The 18,912-nt window shown below is 42.4% G+C and overlaps 1 protein-coding gene across 4 annotated transcripts in view; it reads right to left on the reverse strand.

Moving 5' to 3' along the window:
- The window catches only part of ZC3H7B (zinc finger CCCH-type containing 7B), a 560,902-nt gene that overhangs the window by 67,435 nt on the left and 474,555 nt on the right, over positions 1–18,912 (reverse strand). For all 4 annotated transcript variants that reach the window (XM_073592637.1, XM_073592638.1, XM_073592636.1 and 1 more), the window contains 2 exons: positions 11,705–11,841; positions 11,442–11,605 (listed from right to left, as the gene is read on the reverse strand). In XM_073592637.1, coding sequence (XP_073448738.1) covers positions 11,442–11,605; positions 11,705–11,841 — 301 coding nt within the window. The remainder of the gene's footprint in view (positions 1–11,441; positions 11,606–11,704; positions 11,842–18,912) is intronic.

Below are 18,912 nucleotides of genomic sequence, written 5' to 3' on the forward strand. Positions count from 1 at the left end.
AAGGCTCAGTTGAGAACTTTTTCAGGATATCCTCTATCCCTAAATCTGTGAGCCATGTCTCCTTTTCCTAGCAAAATCTGTCACCTCACTACACAGACCTTTGAGTCTTAAGAACTTTTCAACCGGAACCAAAAAATAAAAAATGCAGCGCTTAAAAGTACTAATAAACAGTGATGAATAATATGTTGTGTTACCAACAATACTAAAAAATATGTGATAATGTCCACCACATGAGGAAATAATGTAGCAGGAACACGGTGAAAACCAAAAAAGGCCTGGTATCAATGAACAATGTCAGTAGGTTAGTATTTCTGAGACATCAATGAAGACATGTTGATAAGGAAATCTTGTGAAGAGACTGATACCAATTGTATGAAGGCTTACCGGAAATGTTGGACTTAAAGGGACAAAGTCAAAAGGGCTTGTGGCGATATACACCCTTAGTGATGTAGAGATAACAGCGATCCGGATAGCCACGATCACATTAAAGACTTAAACTGTACTGGTCTCCAGTGTGTTCCCAAATGGGCAAGCAAATATGGTTCAGATGGAGAGGAGGATGGCCAGGGAGGATTCACGTGCTCACACGATGAAACCAAAAGGGAAAAGAAGGTTCAACATAGTGTGATATAGTTTTTGAAATTGTTTTTAATAAAAAAAGGTAAAAAATTTGACACTCACATTTCAGATGCGATCAACGGTTAAAAGGACATAAGATGGCACACTGGTGATGATCGTACTCAAACTGACGCGTTTTGTCTGATTAGACGTCATCTGGGGTATGAGTAACGGCCGTCACCAATTTGAACCTCTGTCTCAATTTTTTTCGTCTCTGAATATGAATGAGAGACATTGTTTTATCTTATGAATTCAGTCAGGCCAAAATTCAAGTTTAGTACTTACTTTAAACGTACGGACTGTAATGGATTTGTTCCAACTGACAGTTGGCATCACAAATCCTGGTTGCGTTCAGTCCCTAAGAGTCAGTTTCTGCGTTTACGCAGGAACTGTCCTGATATTGACACGTTTAAAAACCAAGCTAATGTATTAAGACAGAGGTTCCTTGATAAGGGCTATAATCAGGGTGAAGTAGATTCAGACCTTCATCGTGTCTCACAAATTGAACGTGCATCTCTGCTTGCTGATAATCCCCGGCAAGATCCTGATGAAGCTTTCAAATGGTCAGTGTTGACATCGTTTTCAGTACAACACAAACAGAATAAATCTATTGTTGAACGTCATTGGAGTGTGTTAAAAAATGATCAGATTTTGGGTACACTACTTCCAGAAAGAGCAAAAGTCATGTATAAAGGAGCTCCTTTTCTAAGGAGTAAGATTGCTCCTAATGTTATCAACCCACCTGTTAGAACATCTTTTTTTCACAATTTAATTGGGTATTATCCATGTAAGAAATGCAGTGTGCCAGTATAATATCTGTAGAGGACATGTGATTAAAGAGTTTTCATCCACTGTCACCAAACGCACATATCCTATTAAACAATTCTGTACATGTGCTACCACAAATGTTGTGTACTTGTTGACCTGCCCTTGTGGCAAACAGTATGTTGGTCGTACCATACGTACGTTTTCCATCTGGGTGGCTGAACATATTGCAAAGATAAAGAATGGGATTATTAAACACACTGTCCCTCGACATTACCGTGAATTTCACAAACGCGATCCCAGGGGCACAGAATTTGTGGTTATTGATAGATTTATTCCCCCCTGGAGGGGGGGGGGGGTGCTACAACTAGGGGTGTTTCTCGTCTCGAAACCTTTTGGATATATCGGTTACAGTCCCACTCCCCACTCGGAATGAATGTGGAGTGGTACATAAATGCTTTTATAAATAAGGCATGGTACTAGTTGTATTGTTATTCTTAATAGTTTGACATTAATATGGGTAATTTACCCTTTTGAGAACATTGTTACAGCCCATTCGATTATGTTTATCCAGATGTGCACATTTTATAATTTGTCTATATTGTATGCCATTTTAATGTTATATACATCATGACTGATGTGGCTCCAACTTGATCCGGATTTTAATGTAGATTATTTGGATTAATACTCCATATAGATCTTCTTAGTTAACTTCCGGCATTGTTTTTGAGCAGAGTGTCACCATTAGGCCGTCGTGCACGTTGATGATGCGTGTGACATCATCACGTTCACTGTGATGCGTGTGACGTCATCACATTCACCGTGACTATTGCTCATGTCCAGCGGCTGCTCTTACCGCTATTCACCGCGAGGTTTGACTTGCATGTACTTCCGGCTATTAACCCGAAGTGATGACGCATGGTCACACTTTGTAACGAGGCTTCGTTGTGCACAACGTCTGCGTTCTGATGTTGTGACTGGTAGTGCCCATATCGAAGCGCGGTTTGCACTTACCTCTCCATATTTAATGTGCCTCCCCACTAAATCATATATTGGTCCGTTTGTTCCTAGATTTTGCCTTGTAGATTTTCTCTTTTTCAAGGCTATTTTAAATTTTATCCGGACCGGAAGTGACGTACATCCACACCGGAACTTCCGGTTAGTTGGCGATTGAATTTGGGGCCACATTACTTATATAAACACATTGGTGATGGCTGTTACTCACACCCCAGATGAAGTTTAATCAGACAAAATGTGTCAGTTTGAGTTCTGTCATCACCATTGTGCCATCTTATGTCCTTTTAACCGCTAATCGCACCTGAAACGTGAGTGTCAAACTTTTTACCTTTTTTATTAAAAACTATTTCAAAAGCGATATCACACTATGTGGAACCTTCTTTTTCATTTTGGTTTTATCGTGTGAGAATGTGAATCCTCCCTGGCCGTCCTCCTCTCCAGCTGAACCATATTTGCTTGCCCATTTGGGAAAACACTGGAGATCATTAACGTAAGTACTTAATGTGATCGTGGCTATCCTGATCGCTGTTGGCTCTACATTACTAAGGGTGTATATCACCACAAGCCGTTTGACTTGAGGTATATGCCCCTTTAAGTCCAACCTTTCCAGTAAGCCTTCATACAATTGGTGGTGGTCTCTTCACAAGATTTCCTTATCAACATGTCTTCATTGATGTCTTCTGTCCCAATGATGTCTCAAATACTAACCTACTGACATTGTTCATTGATACCAGGCCTTTTTTGGTTCTCACAGTGTTCCTGCTATTACATTATTTCCTCACGTGGTGGATATTATCACATATTTTTTAGTATTGTTGGTAACACAACATATTATTCAACACTGTTTATTAGTACTTTTAAGCGCTGCATTTTTTCTTATTTGTGCCGTTTGTCTTCGGCTGTGCTGGCTGCCCAATAGTTTCTTTCACAACACAGCGTGGTTTATGCTCATGATACATTGACCAACTGGGACACCTCTGATGGTGTATCCCGGATGACCAGAATCAGCTCTCAATAATGCATTACCAGCTGTGGGTTTCCTGTGTAGTCCAGTGACTACAGCATCATTCCTACCCGACAGCTGTACATCGAGAAATTCAATGGAAACCTCCTGAAGGTGTCCAGTAAACCTCAGGTTGAGATTATTATCGTTCAGATAGAGGAGCCATACATTGAGATCAACCTTTTGTCTGATATGATGAAAAGCAGGTCATCAATCTAGCGACAGAAAAAGACTGTGTCCATGCAACGGGGGCTATCATGTCCAAAGATGCAGGTCCTCTCCCACCACCCCATATAGAGGTTGGCCAGGAAGGGCGAAAACTTCGCCCCCATAGAGACACCAAATCTTTGGAGATAATAGCACACGTCAAACAAAGTTATATGCAAGTAAAAAGTCTAGACACAGCAAAATTAATTCTTGAAGAACTAATGAAAAGTTTCCAGTTTTTAAAGAAAAAAAGCAAAAGCCTGTATGCCCAGAGGGTGAGGAATGCTAGCATACAGACTTGTGACATCACAGGTGATCTACCTGTAATTGGCTCTCCACTCAAAATCTTGCAATTTAATGAGAAGCTGTTTAGTGTCCCTAATAAAACCGTGAAGACTGACCACCAGGGGTTGTAACTGACTATCCATTCACCTAAACGCTCATTGAGTGGCCCACTGCCTGCGACAATTGATCTGCCCACAAGGGGGTTTAACCCCTTGTAGACTTTAGGGAGATGGTGAAACACTGGCATTATGGGGAACTCAGGAATGAACAAATCTTTTTCTGAGAGAAAATACCAACACAGAAGTGGGATCTGCCCTAAGTTTCTGGTAGGTATCTGTATCAGACAGTTGTCGCAGGGCTTCATCTCTGTATACAATTGAGTCTAAAACCACAATTGAACCACCTTTGTCAGCATTTCCTATCACAAAGCTATCATCAGAACTTAAGGATTGAAGGGATTGTCTCTCAGAGCTAGAGAGGTTTTCCGACATAGGATCTGTCCGGCAACTGCGAGCCAAATGAGTCAGATCCCTCTCCACAAGCTTTTGGAACAAATCAAGATCCTTGCCTCGCGATGCCACTGGATAGAAATCAGATCTAAGCTTAAAAGATATTGTTTTGTGTCTGTCAGCAGGATCACTGAGGCAAGGGCTGGATTCTGAAGCCAAATCTATAAGATCCTGTAAAGCACAGACCTCCGTGAACAAACGAGGGGAGGGAGGAGACTCACCTGTATCAGAAGTGAACGAGGAGGCATCATCACCAATAGACGGAACATAATTCTTTTTAAGCGTAAGGCTACATGCAAATTTACATCTAGCAATTTCTCAAAAAAATTGAAATGCCTAGTGGGGGGCAAAATTCAATCCCTTGTTTAATTATCTTTCTTCATCATCACTTAGTATCTTTTTGGAAATGCTCACAACATTGGAAAATATTGTGGGGTCTTGCCTCGTAGTAAATAGTGGGTGGCCTTTGGATCACTTGGGTCTCCTTCCTCCTCTCCTTTTCTTTGTGGTTGTTTCTTTTTCGCCTCTTTGCTGGAACCGCAAGGGTTTCCGAGATGATACGGCCGTCAATTGGCCGATTTTTGTAGTAGGCTGTTCAGGTGACGAATCCGATGCTGTAATGGCTATGGCTAATGTATCGTTGGCTAGTTCACTTTTGGGGGTCAGAGAAGCTTACCCCTTTTTTTGGGGTCTGCGTGACCTACCAGAAAAAAAATTGAGGCTTTTTCCAAACATAAACATTATTGCTCTCATAATCTATGCGGTCTCTGGTCATCTTGCCTCTTATTCTCAATGACATCCTTTTCCATTTTGTCCAGTTTTTTGTTTAAGCGGCCATCTGGCTCCGAAAAGCCACTATGATTTGGTAAAGTGGTGAGGTCTTTCTGTATCGTGGACATTTCAGCTTGTAGATTTTCAAGTTCCTTATTTTTTGATGAAACAATAATATCCATAAGTTTAAATGAGCAGGTTGATAGCGTATCAGTCCACTTTTTTTTAAAGACAATCAAACAGATCTCATGTGGGAAATTTTTTGATTCTCAAACCACGAGGATTCTGTCCTAAGGAAATATATTCTGTTCTAAGGAAATATATTCTGTAAGAAAGCTGACGTTCCAGAAAGACCTGATTTCCCTGGCCATCAGATGTTCCAATCTCCTCAAAAGACGTCTCAAAGTAACATCATTATTGTCCGTGGATTGTAGGGTGTGTGTCTGTACATTCAATCGAAGAAGATTGTCTGATGGTGCTGTGAGGGTTCTACTAAACACGACCTCCGCTGTAGCAGGAACAGATATAGTGTCATCCATAGTAGGCAATCTTCCTCGAGGATAATTATATGAAGTAAAGGAGTGATAAACAACGTCTCAGAGCCAGTAACAATATATGCAAAGACCAGGAGCAAATGGGAGAAGGGATCACCGCTCCAGGTGGGTGTGTTGAGAATGGCACTCTGCTCAAGGTGGAAGCAGCAGGTGCAGGCTAAGCATATAGCAATTAGAAGGATCTGGACAGCCGCACTCCAAAAAAACGCCTTTATTGTAAAAAAAATAACAAAAGTTCAAACCACAACAGGGTACAGGATAGATTACCTGATGCGTTTCACACGCTCAACAGTGCTTAGTCATAGCTACATAACCACAAAGTTTTGCCACAAATATATACTAGGGTATCATGAGTCATGTGATCAATTATGTGATCGATTAGAATTGATTAAATGAAGTTAATTAGTGAAATAGCAAACAAGTGTGGTGAACCGGGTTAATAAATTACTGTACGGGCTGAGCATGACCCAACTGTCTTAGTCCACGTTGGAACCAATGACAAAATACATGGAGGAATCAATTTAAAGAACATGACTGCAGGTTGAAGGGAAGGATCTCCAAGGTTATATTCTCTGGAATATTGCCTGTACCATGCACAACATAGGAAAGACGGGTAGAAATTAGAGAACTGAATGAATGGCTAAAGACCTGGTGTAAGAGGAAAGGATATGGGTTCCTAGAATACTGGGCTTACTTCAGTGGAGTACAACCTACATGCTAAACATGGTTTGCACCTAAATGGAAGGGGGAGGGCGATTTAGAATATAATGGGACAAGGTTCCCAATGGTGGGTGGAATGGGGAAAGATGGGGGGGGGGGGGGGGCGCTACAGTATACAGTAAAATTCATAAAAATCTTGATGGGAATATGAGGGGTGGTATCCTCAAAATCTTGACACGTTTTTTTTGGGCGTGCTGACGTGCCATATCCACCGCCTGTAGGACAGGTGTTCGTGCTAGCCGGCCGGCTTTCTATGCTGTTTTTATTCAACACACTGTAAGTGTATTTCTAATGTTTTTTAAATAAATATCCATCCAGGATGACGCTATGTTGCTCTTCCTTCCTTCCTTTTTTTTGGGGCATTGTTTGTGAGAACAACTCCAAGTTAGGAGTATAGTATTCTCTGCATCCTGGTATCCTTATGTGGAGGATAGCGAGCCATCCACGGTCTGAGGAGTTGTCTAACAGTGTTCCCATCTCAGGAAAGGCCCCGACCGGGTTAAGGTCACAAGCTTTTTTAAGCTTGCCATTTGGTAAGCGCCCATTTTATTCATAACACTGTGGTGTGGTGAAGATCTATCTAGTCCCATCTGTATTTGTCAAATAAGGAACTCAGTTGTCCGGTTTCATCTATTGCACCTTTGAAGACTTCCTCCATTGATTGAACTTTATTATGTCACTTGATTGTTCATGAACTTTATTTATCACTATTCAACACTTGTGATTTTATTATCACATATTTGATTTACAGCGCTGCTTCTTTTGTTGTGATTTCTATATCGTCAGCACCTGTTAATTGATACAGGTGAGTTTAATTACAAATTACAGGAGCATCACAAACTTGCAATGCATTTCTTACACTTGTGAGAAGTTGCCAATAATTTTGTCCAGTCCTTTTTTGGAGTTTTGCGTGAAATGTGTCAGATTTGGCTTTTTGTTTCTCCACTTTTTTTGTGTCATACCATTACAAAAGAAATAAACATAAAAATGCCTAAACATTTGCGCAAACTGTTGGCGCTATATAAATCCTGTATAATAATAATAATTTGTAATTGCAACAATTTTTTGGTCAAAGTGGTGCATTACCTGACAGAAATGAAGGGGTGCCAATATTTTTGCCCATGACAATACGTGGCAAATTAGGTTTAACTGCTTCCCACCCGGCCGTTTATTTGCAGTGGCCGGGTGAGAAGCGCTTCCTCCTGAGTGGACACACCAAATCTCAGAACGGCAGGAGGGCTCGGCGATTGGCCCTCCAGATCACATGATGGCTGTGTCCAATCACAGCCATCATGTGATGTAAACAGCCTGGTGACCTCACAAGGAGTGGTATCACGTGCCCGCGCAGCAGCGCGATCCCAACGTGCTTGTGTCACCCAGAGACAGGCTCTGTGATTGGCTCTCCTGATCACATGATGGGTGCGTCCAATCACAGTCATATAAAGTAAACACAGCTATTGTAACAGCAATCGGCTCTGCTTCTCCTCACACAGAGCCTGTCGGTGAGGAGGAGAGGGGATTTGTGCTGCGAGCTGGGGATTAGTTTGTATGAGCTGTTTTTTACAGCTTTTTACACACCGATCACCCAGCTAGTGTCCCCCAGTGTCCTGTCACTGTGTCCCCAACACAGTGAAAACACCTGTCACGCATCTGTCCCACTAATCAGCTGGCGCACATCTGTCCCACTGAACAGCTGGCGCACATCTGTCCCACTGAACAGCTGGCGCATCTAATTCTATTGTCCTGGTGCTCCACGGCCTTCAAAAATGTGATCGTTAATGAAATGTGTACATTTATGCCTTTAGAACACCTGGAGGTGATGCTTGGATGTTTGGCCTCCCTCTGTAGCCAGGCTGTGTAAGTCTCACACATATGGTATCCCCATACTCTGGAGGAGTAGCAGAATATATTTTGGGGGCCAATTTTTGCCATGTACATGCAATGTGTTATAAATATCTTATAAATTGACAACTTTGTGTTTAAAAAAAAAAAAAAAAAGTTTTCATTCTCTTTCCACATTTTCCAAAAAAACTTGTGAAAAAAAAATGACATGTTCAAAAGACTCATTATGCCACGTAGAATATATATTGGGGTGTTTTCTTTCCTAAATGGGGTAATTTTGTGGGCGTTTCTATTGTCCTGGTGCTCCAAGGCTTTCAAAAATGTGATAGGTCCTCGGGAAATTAAATGTGTAATTTATGCTCGTAGAACACCTGATGGTGCTGCCTGCATGTTGGGCCTCTGTATGTGGCCAGGCTGTGGAAGTCTCACACATGTGGTATCGTCATACCCAGGAGTAGCAGAATATATTTTGGGGTGTAATTGCAAGTTTATCTATGCCATGTGTGAGAAATAACTTATGACAATTTTGTGGGGGGAAAAAAAAAATTTCTTAGTTTTCTATTGTGTGCAAAAAACTGTAACTTCAAAAAACTTACTATGCCTCTTACTAAATACCTTGGACTGTCATCTTTACAAAAAGGGGTCATTTGGGGGGCATGTGTACTCTCCTGACATTTTAGGGCATCAAGAAATGAAACATCAGTATTGATCAATTTTCAACGATACGTAGCATAGCTTGTAGACACTATAACTTTCGCACAAGCCTATTATCATACACTTATCGGGATTCTTTTTTACCAAAGACATGTAGCAGAATACATTCTGGCCTAAATTTATGACGAAATGAGATTTTATTGGATTTCTTTTAAAACCAAAAGTAAATTTTTTTTCACTCTTTTTACGCTTATATTGCAAAAAATGAAAAACCTAGAGGTGAATAAATACCACCAAAAGAAAGCTCTATTTGTGTGAACAATTAAAAAAGATTTAATTTGGGTACAGTGTAGCATGACTGAGTGATTGTCATTGAAAGTGCGAGAGCATGGAAAGCTGAAAATTGGTCTGGGAAGGAAGGGGGTGAAGGTGCCCAGTATTGAGGTAGTTAATGTTGATAAATGTAAAATTATGCACTTGAGGGGTTAAAACATGCATCATACACACTAGGAGAACAGCTGTAGTGAATGGTGGAGAAGGATCTGGGTGTTCTGGTAGATCATAGACTTAATAGCCGCAAGCTGCTGTTTCTAAAGCTACCAAAATACTTTTTTTCATCAACAAAGGTACAGACTCCAGGCAGAGAGACAACATAAATTTACCTTGTACAAATCAGTAACAAGACCTCATCTAAAAGATGCAATTCAAATGTGGGCACCAGTTTACAAAAAGGATATCGGCAAACTGGAGAAAGTACATCAGTGGTTCATATAGTGAACATGGTGTAGCGTTATTAATGTTCAGGTCTTTACAATGGACAAGGGGGCACTCTTTATGTCTGGAGGTAAAGAGAATTGACCTTCACATACCAAAAGGCTTCTTCACAGTAAAAGTGGTGAAAATGTGGAATAGACTCCCTCAGGAACTGGTTCTGGCCAGCTCAGCAGATCGTTTAAAAAAAAAGCTGGATGCATAAAGGAATTATTGGATCATGCTTTTTTTTTTTGCCTTTTTCTGGATAAACAATGGGTATAGGATAGTATTTATGTACACACTGTGTGTGTGTTTTTTTATTGGTTGAACTAGATGGACTAGTGTCTTTTTTCAACCTGACTATTTAACTACTTCCCTACTGAATCGACATATTCAAATTGCTCGTGGACAACCAGCTGCAACGCTAGGCTAGTTCTACCACCACTTAGGCTACACTTGTCAAATCATCAAACCTACAACCTAGCTGCAGATTTGTCTCTTAAGATACATATGACAATGCAAGCCTCATGCTTGGAATTCTGCTAGCAAAGAAAAGCCTAAGAAACTCATCAAAGTCATCTACATCTGTCATTGTGCATGAACATCCCCTTTTTTCACGTGGAGTCTTCTAGACTTGTCAAGGAATTTCCTCAACAAACTAGAGAGACTTTTTAGCCGATAGATGAGACCTTGCAGGTTTCCCCACCTTTGGAGACGTGACCTGATATCTTGAAGAACTGCTCAAGGACATCAAAGTTTCAACTTGACAACTTGTTCTGTTTATCCAGCGGATTACAATTGGGTTACTTGAAGTTTTGACATATTGTAGGCTCTCTGACTCAAAAATTGGTTATTCTAGGGATTCATCTAACACTTTACCTTTCTTGCGTCTTATGTTTGCCTATATCAGGTGGGAAGTGCTGTGTCACACCGATACGTATTTTACGGTCTTCGATATATCATATTATGTTAGTATTTTGTGGGGACTACTTACATGCAGTGGCAGTTCTGCATCACTACAAATTTTATTGTGTGCATTTGGTATGTTCCCTGCTTCCACTTTGTTTTTACACTAGCTTTTGCAGTTCTAGTTAGACGCTGCCTAATGTTCTTATGTTCCTCAAATAGTTTCTGCTAAACACAGAAGCTAGGTTTAGAAAGTTATTGTCCTCTTACATCTCAAAAAAATGGAAAACACCCTATGTGATGTAACTTGTGAAGCAAGATTGCATTGGATTCAACTTCTGTGCCTGAGTTAAACTGTCAGTAGATACAGCTGAATCTTTGGCTGGACATATCGAAATCTATGTAGATAGGTCAATGCATAAAAAGTTGCAATTAAAAGAACACAAAAGATACTAAAACTGGAGCATGCAAAATCTGCTGCAGCTCTGCATAGAAACTAATCAGCTTCCAGGTTTTATTATCAAAGCTTAGTTGAACAAGCTGAAGTTAGAAAACTGATTGGCTACCATGCACAGCTGCACCGCATTCTGGGTGCTCCAGGTGGACACTAATTATACCTGTCTTTACTTGTTTGGTGCAGTTTTTCTTCTGACACAATGAACCAATGGCCTAACAGTGGCACATATGTGCCTTGCTAGGCTAGCCATCTCACTGAAGCTACAAAGAAACTTCCTATGGGGAAGTTAAAATAAACCTGGGGTCTAGCTGTTCAAAACCTCCAAGGTTGGGGGTAGGCTTATTTATATACAACTCTTAGAACATTATCGGCACACTCACCTCTCACATAACTTGAACTCCCCTGCTGGGAAGCGATACTTCCAGGGACTGTCTTCACTTTCCAGGGTGAACACACGGTCCTTATGCTTCTCTGATTGAATGTGTTTCCGCCACTGCTTCTCACTATTGCTGTTCTTTCCACAGAGATAGCAGTGGAAGCCAGCCTTTAAGGAATATCGAAAAAGAGATTAAACAGAACAAAGCCTACAGAAATACCCGATTGTTTGCCAACAACCTAAAAGCTTGAAAGAGAAACATTTTACCATAAGATCAGCATAATCCGTTGGCATCAGAATTTGTTTTTCAGTATCTTTCTGGACTCCTACTGTTGGCTTCCCAGGTTTCTCTGCTGTGCTGTTGCTCTTATTGCACATGTCAAAAAGCTGCTGCAGATCCAGCACTGACAAGAAAGAGTAAAGCCATAATTCAAAGATAGAGTGAACAGAATCTTACTTGAAATGGTTGGGTTTTTATATTCATTGTAAAATTCTCTTCTCCAAGTCAATTTAAGTAAATTGCCTAAAACCTAGGGTTATACTGCATTGTTGACTACAAGAGAAATGGACACCAAACACACAGAAACTGAATCCCTTAGAGCCCTGGTGCCCAACATGCAGCCCTTTGGCACTTTTGTGCAGCCCTTTGGGCCCCTGCAGCACCTAATCTGTGTTTTCCAATTCCCCAAAGATAATAGTGATTTCTAGCAGCCTGATGTAACATGGTTCCAGTTTGACTGTTTTCTGAAGCTCGTCTCCAACAATTCCTATAGCATGTTCACCATCACCTGCGGTCTCTGACCATTTCCCGCACCGCGCCTGCGGTCCGACAGTCTCCCGCATCGCGCATGGGGTCTCTGACCGTCTCCCGCGGTCTCCGACTGTCTCCTGTAGCACATCTGCTTTCGCTGACCATCTCTTGTAACATGTCTGCAATATATGACCATTTTGTCCACAGTCTTTGATCATATCTTGTTATGCGTCTGCTGTCTGACACTGAATATTCACTGAAAGGTATGTGCACCCCTTTGTTGATGTTGAGGAGCCGCACTTGAGGCCCTCTATATAAAGAAAGTTGACCACCACTGGCCTACAGGCTATAACACCTCATACCTGCTCAGGTGTAGCAAGCCACAGAAGAAAGCACAAAAGGAGAGTGGGGAGCTTTGCCCCTCAATGGACTCAATAAAGGCCAGGTGAATCACTTATTTTGAAGCACACAGACCTGCATAATAACCTGTCAAAACCACTAATGGGACCTTTCAGAATGAAACAAGGAACCTGTCTAAAGTAGTGGCAGGAGGATAAACCTTGACGGCCTTTACCACATCCAGGCAATGGAGAAAGGTTTCCTAAAGCTGGCAATAGAGTGACTGAAATTTGGCCAGTCCCGCGGGGACCATTTGATCAAATGGATGCTGGAAAACATTTAGATCAGTGGCTGAAGCCGTTGTTCAGTGTATTCTGACAGCAGCGGGTGCAGGTGAACTGCACTGCGCCATTCACCTAGTTTCTAAGGATGGAGGAAATGTAGGAATCGGTTAGGTTTTGTTTTTTCATTCAACACTAGTTGAACAAAAAATAAATAAAAATACCCATCTATGTCCACCTTCTGGCTTGGTTCACACTGCCGTGTGGAGCGGCTCTCAGCCGGGGTTCGGGGGAGCGTCCCTGTTCATTGTTTCAGGTCCGATTTTAGTACAAATGTTTGGCTGAATTTGGACCTGAAACGGACCAGAAGACACACAGGACTCCTATGCAATTCGCTCCTCAGCCGTCCCGGAGCTGTGTGAACCGGCTTCATTAAGAGCCAGTCACAGTCTGACATGTGAATTGGATGCCGGTAAAACCCGCTTCCTTATCCTTGCTCTTGCACTTTTTGCTTGATCGAACTTAGAAAAAGTGGAAATTTGACTAAGTGGTGAGTTGAAAACAGGAGATTATAACAGGAGTCTTCAAGCCTGTAAGTAACACCTGAAATTTCCTGTTAGTAATATTATTATTGTAACTGGGAAAAATAGGATTTTTTGTGTCATACTTACCTGTAAAATCCTTTTCTTCGAGTATATCATGGGACACAGCGTTAGGCTAATATTCATTACCTGCTGAGTTATAATTCATCTCCAGGTGCATGGACACTGGAAGACCAAAGGTCTTTATACAGGAAGTGACCCCCTATATAACCCCTCCCATAAGGAAGTACTTCAGTTTTGTAGCAAGCACTGAATCCTCAAAAAGAGGGGAGGGACCTCTGTGTCCCATGATGTACTAAAAAAAAAAAAAAAAAAAAAAAAAAAAAAAAAGGATTTTACAGGTAAGTATGATGAAAAAATCCTATTTTCTTTTGCATACATCATGGGACACAGAGTTAGGCTAATATTCATTACCTGCTGGGACATCCCAGAGCAATAGCTTTGAGGGGAGGGAGACACCCTGCCAAAAAATAGCCATCAGACCTTATACGGCAGCCCGCAGTACACTGCAGTCGAAAGCCGAATCCTTGGTTGCTCGAACATCCACTTGATAAAATTTTGTGAACTTATGCACTGAAAACCAGGTAGCAGCCTTACAAATCTGAGCCACAGATACCTAATGGCGAAAAGCCCAGGAGGTTCCTACACCCCTGGTACAATGAGCTCTCACCCTAAAGGGAGGAGCTTTACGTTTCAGACCATAGGCCTGAATGACCAATTGATGGACCCAATTGGCAATGGAAGCTTTGGAAGCTGCCTGCCCCTTCTTGGGTCCTTTTGGTAAAACAAAAAAAGAGTCTGATCCACGGATCTCTGCAGATCTAGACAAATAAACCTTGACTGCCCGGACAACGTCCAAAGAATGCAGTCGTCTCTTTTCCGCCGAACGAGACAGAGAAAAAAGAAGGCAAAATAATGTCCTGATTTAACCACTTCAGCCCTGGAAGATTGACGTCCTTTTTTCCCCACAAATAGAGCTTTCTTTGGTGGTATTTGATCAACTCTGCAGTTTTTATTTTTTGCGCTATAAACAAAAAAAGAGCAATTTTGAAAAAAAAAGCAATATTTTTTACTTTTTGCTATAATAAATATTCCCCAAAAATAAATAAAAATAACTATTTTTTTCCCTCAGTTTAGACCGATATGTATTCTTCTACAAATTTTTGGTAAAAAAAATTAAATAAATAAATCGCAATAAGCCTATATTGATTGGTTTGCGCAAAAGTTATAGTGTTTACAAAATAGGGTATAGTTTTATGGCATTTTTTAAATTTTTTTATTTTTTAGTAATGGCGGCAATCTGCGATTTTTATTGTGACTGTGACATTATGGCGGACACATCGGACACTTGACACTATTTTGGGACCTTGTCATTTATACAGCGATCAGTGCTATAAAAACTGTCAGGGAAGGGGTTAAACACTAGGGGGCGTTCAAGGGGTTAAGTGTGTCTTAGGGAGTGATTCTAACTGTGGGGAGGGGATGAGCTACCTAGGACATGACAGCGATCACTGCTCCCGATGACAGAGAGCAGTAGATCTCTGTTATGACAAGGCAGAACGGAGAAATGCCTTGTTTACATAGGTATCTCCTCGTTCTACCTCTCCACAATGCAATCACGGAGCCCGAAAGGTGGCAAATTTAAAGGGACGTACCTGTACGCCCATTTGCCTGCCTGTGCCATTTTGCCTTTGTATATGTGTGTGCAGCGGTTGGCAAGCAGTTAAATGAAAGGCCGACACCACTTTTGGCAAAAAGGATGGAACAGGTCATAACACGACCCTGTTGTGGTGTAGGATCAAGTATGGTTCTCTGCACGAAAGGGCCGCCAACTCCGACACCCTTCTAGCCCAGGTGATGGCCATCAGGAAGGCTAGCTTGCGTGACAGCAAGTCTAATGGACTTTCCTTGATAGGCTCAAATGGTTGTTTCTGTAACACAGACAGCACCAAGTTCAAGTCCCAAGGACACATAGGTGACCTAATGGGAGGGAAGCAACTAAGTTTCCCCCTGCATAAAGGTTCAGATCAGTGAATGTGAGGCTAAAGGCCTTTGGAAGAATACTGATAGGGCCAAAACTTGACCTCCAATTGTACTCAAAGCCAATTTGAATTCCACAGCTGACCGTAGAAAAGTGAATTCTCCCAATCACGTATTTCCGAGGATGCCATTTTTTGGCTTCACACCAAGCAATCTTCCAGACCTTATGATAGATCTTCCTAGTGACAGCTTTTCTAGCATTCACTAGGGTAGACACCACTGGTCTCGAGCTGCCACGTTCCTTTAACACCCTGGCTTCAATAGCCATGCTGTCAAATTTAGAGACTGTAAATTGGGGTGGAATATAGGACCTCAAGACAGTAGATTGGGGCGACGTGGAATTGTCCATGGCCCGTCTATTGTCAGTCTCAAAATCTCCGGGAACCAGGACCTTCTGGGCCAGGCTGGTGCCACCAGAATGACTGGGTCTCCCTCTCTCTGAATCCTGCGCAACAAATGTGGAAGGAGAGGGATCGGAGGGAAAGCATAAACCAGGGCTTACTGGCTCCATGGAACTACCAGAGCATCTGCTCCGATTGCAAGAGGATCTCTTGTTCGGGAAACAAACTGCTGTAGCTTGTTGTTGAACCTGGATGCCAGTAGGTCGACCTCTGGCCAGCCCCAACATTGGCAAATTTCCTGGAACTCCCCCGGGCAGATCTGCTGGTGGCTGAGATAATCTGCCTTCCAGTTCTCTACTCCCGGGATATGGACTGCCGCCGATAGAATTGGCACATGTCCCTCTGCCCAGGTTAGTATGTGGTTCACCTCCTTCAGAGCTGAACAACTCCTGGTACCGCCCTGGTGATTTATATAGGTAATCGCAGTGGCATTGTCAGACTGAACCCTGATAGGGCAGTCCTGAAGCTCCGCCGTCCAGGACCGTAGGGCTAGATGACTGCCCAAAATTACAGGAACTTGATGGGCAGGATCTGTTCTGTCCTTGCCCATTGCCCCTGAACTGTGAGCCCTTCTAGGGTGGCTCCCCAGCCTGAGACACTGGCATCTGTAGTCAGTACTCTCCAAGTTACCGGCAGGAAGGATCTTCCCTTTTGCAAGTTCTGATCCTGCAACCACCAGTTTAAGCTTAAGCGTGCCCGAGGAGATAAGAACATTGGATTATCCAGGGCTTGTCCTCTCCTGTTCCAAGCCAACAAGATGTCTTGTTGTAGAGGCTTGGAATGGAAATGGGCATAGGGCACCGCCTTGAATGAGGATATCATTCTCCCTAGAAGACTCATACAGAGCCGAATGGAGGGTTGTCTGGTGCCCCTTATCTGACACACCTGATCCTTCAGGGCACAGATCCTCGCAGGTGGCAAGAATACTCTTGCTTGGACTGTATCTTAGATCAGACCTAAATACTTTAGACTTTGAGCTGGTCTCAAGGTTGACTTTTCGGTATTTATGATCCACCCTAAGCTTTCCAAATACCGCACTGTGCATGTTATGCTCTGTTCTAGAGCCTGTAGTGAGTGACCTCTGAGCAGGAGGTTGTCCAGGATCCCTTGGGCCCTTAAAAAACACAGTACTGGTGCTAGGACCTTTGGAAACATCCAGAGAGCTGTAGCAAGCCTGAAGGGTAGAGCCACAAACTGAAAAAGACATTCCTCTACTGCAAATCGCAGGAACCTCTGATGAGGTTGAAAGATAGGTACGTGTTAATATGCGTCCTTTATATCGATGGAGGCTAGAAAGTCTCCCATCTGGAGTGAGGCTACTACTGAGCGGACAGACTCCATCTGAAAGGACTGGATCAATAGATACTGGTTCGGGGATCTTAGGTCCAAAATGGGCCTTGTGTCCCTGTTTGGTTTTTGAACTGTAAATAGGTTTGAGTAAAACCCCCGCGCCCCTTTCGGGTACAGGAACCTCTACAATCACTCCTTGATGCACTAAATGATGTAGTGCCTGAAACAATAAGTCTCTTTTTGGAGGATCCGAGGGAATGCCGGATCTTAAAAACCTGAGGGGGAACCCCCCACAACTCCAGCTTGTAACCGCGGGATATAGTTGAGGTGACCCACTCGTCCTGAACTATTGTTCTCCAAATGTCTGCAAAGTGCAGCAGCCTTTCCCCACGCGATGGTGTGGGGGCGTCCCCTCAAAAGGAGGGCTTGGTGCTGTGTTTAGAAGAATTTTGGACCCAGGGATTTTTCTGGCCCTGGCCTTGCGGCTTGCCCCTGGCCCTAGCACCCGGTTGGCGCCGGAACTGCCTTGGCACTGAGAGATTTGAGAAAGCAGTCCCTGAGGTTTTAAACCAGGGAAGCCTGGTGCTTTTCTTAACAGGCAGTAGAGAACTCTTCCCTCCGGAAATCTTTTGGATACAGTTGTGCTCATAAGTTCACAAACCCTGACAGAATTTATGATTTCTTGGCCATTTTTCAGAGAATATGAATGATAACACAAAAACATTTCTTTCACTCATGGTTAGTGTTTGGCTGAAGCCATTTATTATCAATCAACTGTGTTTACTCTTTTTAAATCATAATGACAACAGAAACTACCCAAATGACCCTGATAAAAAGTTTGCATACCCTGGTGATTTTGGCCTGATAACATACACACAAATTGACACAAAGGGGTTTGAATGGCTAATAAAGGTAACCATCCTCACCTGTTATCTGTTTGCTTGTAATTAGTGTGTGTGTGTGTGTGTATAAAAGGTCAACGAGTTTCTGGACTCCTGACAGACCCTTGCATCTTTCATCCAGTGCTGCACTGACGTTCCTGGATTCTGAGTCATGGGGAAAGCAAAAGAATCGTCAAAGGATCTGCAAGAAAAGGTAGTTGAACTGTATAAAACAGGAAAGGGATATAAAAAGATATCCAAGGAATTGAGAATGCCAATCAGCAGTGTTCAAACTCTAATCAAGAAGTGGAAAATGAGGGGTTCTGTTGAAACCAAACCACGGTGAGGTAGACCAACTAAAATTTCACCCACAACTGCCAGGAAAACTGTTCGGGATGCAAAGAAAAACCACAAATAACTTCAGGTGAAATACAGGACTCTCTGAAAACATGCGGTGTGGCTGTTTCAAGATATACAATAAAGAGGCACTTGAAGAAAGATGGGCGGCATGGTCGAGTCGCCAGAAGAAAGCCATTACTACACAAATGCCACAAAGTATCTTGCTTACAATACGCCAAACAGCACAGAGACAAACCTCAAACTTTCTATCAATGAGCCACTCTTGGGAGATCTCAAACCGTTCATGCATGACAGCCCAAGAATTCACAGGAACTGGAGGCTTTTTACCAAGAGGAATGGGCAGCTTTACTATCTGAAAAGATAAAGAGCCTCATCCACAAACACCACAAAAGACTTTAAGCTGTCATTGATGTTAAAAGGTGGCAATACACAGGATTAATCGCTTGCCGACCGCCTCACGCAGATATACTGCGGCAGAAGGGCTCATACAGGCAAAACCACGTACCTGTACGTTGCCCTTTAAGAGGCGG

This window comes from Aquarana catesbeiana, linkage group LG07 (assembly GCF_042186555.1).
Source record: "Aquarana catesbeiana isolate 2022-GZ linkage group LG07, ASM4218655v1, whole genome shotgun sequence".
In the NCBI taxonomy this organism is placed as follows: Eukaryota; Metazoa; Chordata; class Amphibia; order Anura; family Ranidae; genus Aquarana; species Aquarana catesbeiana.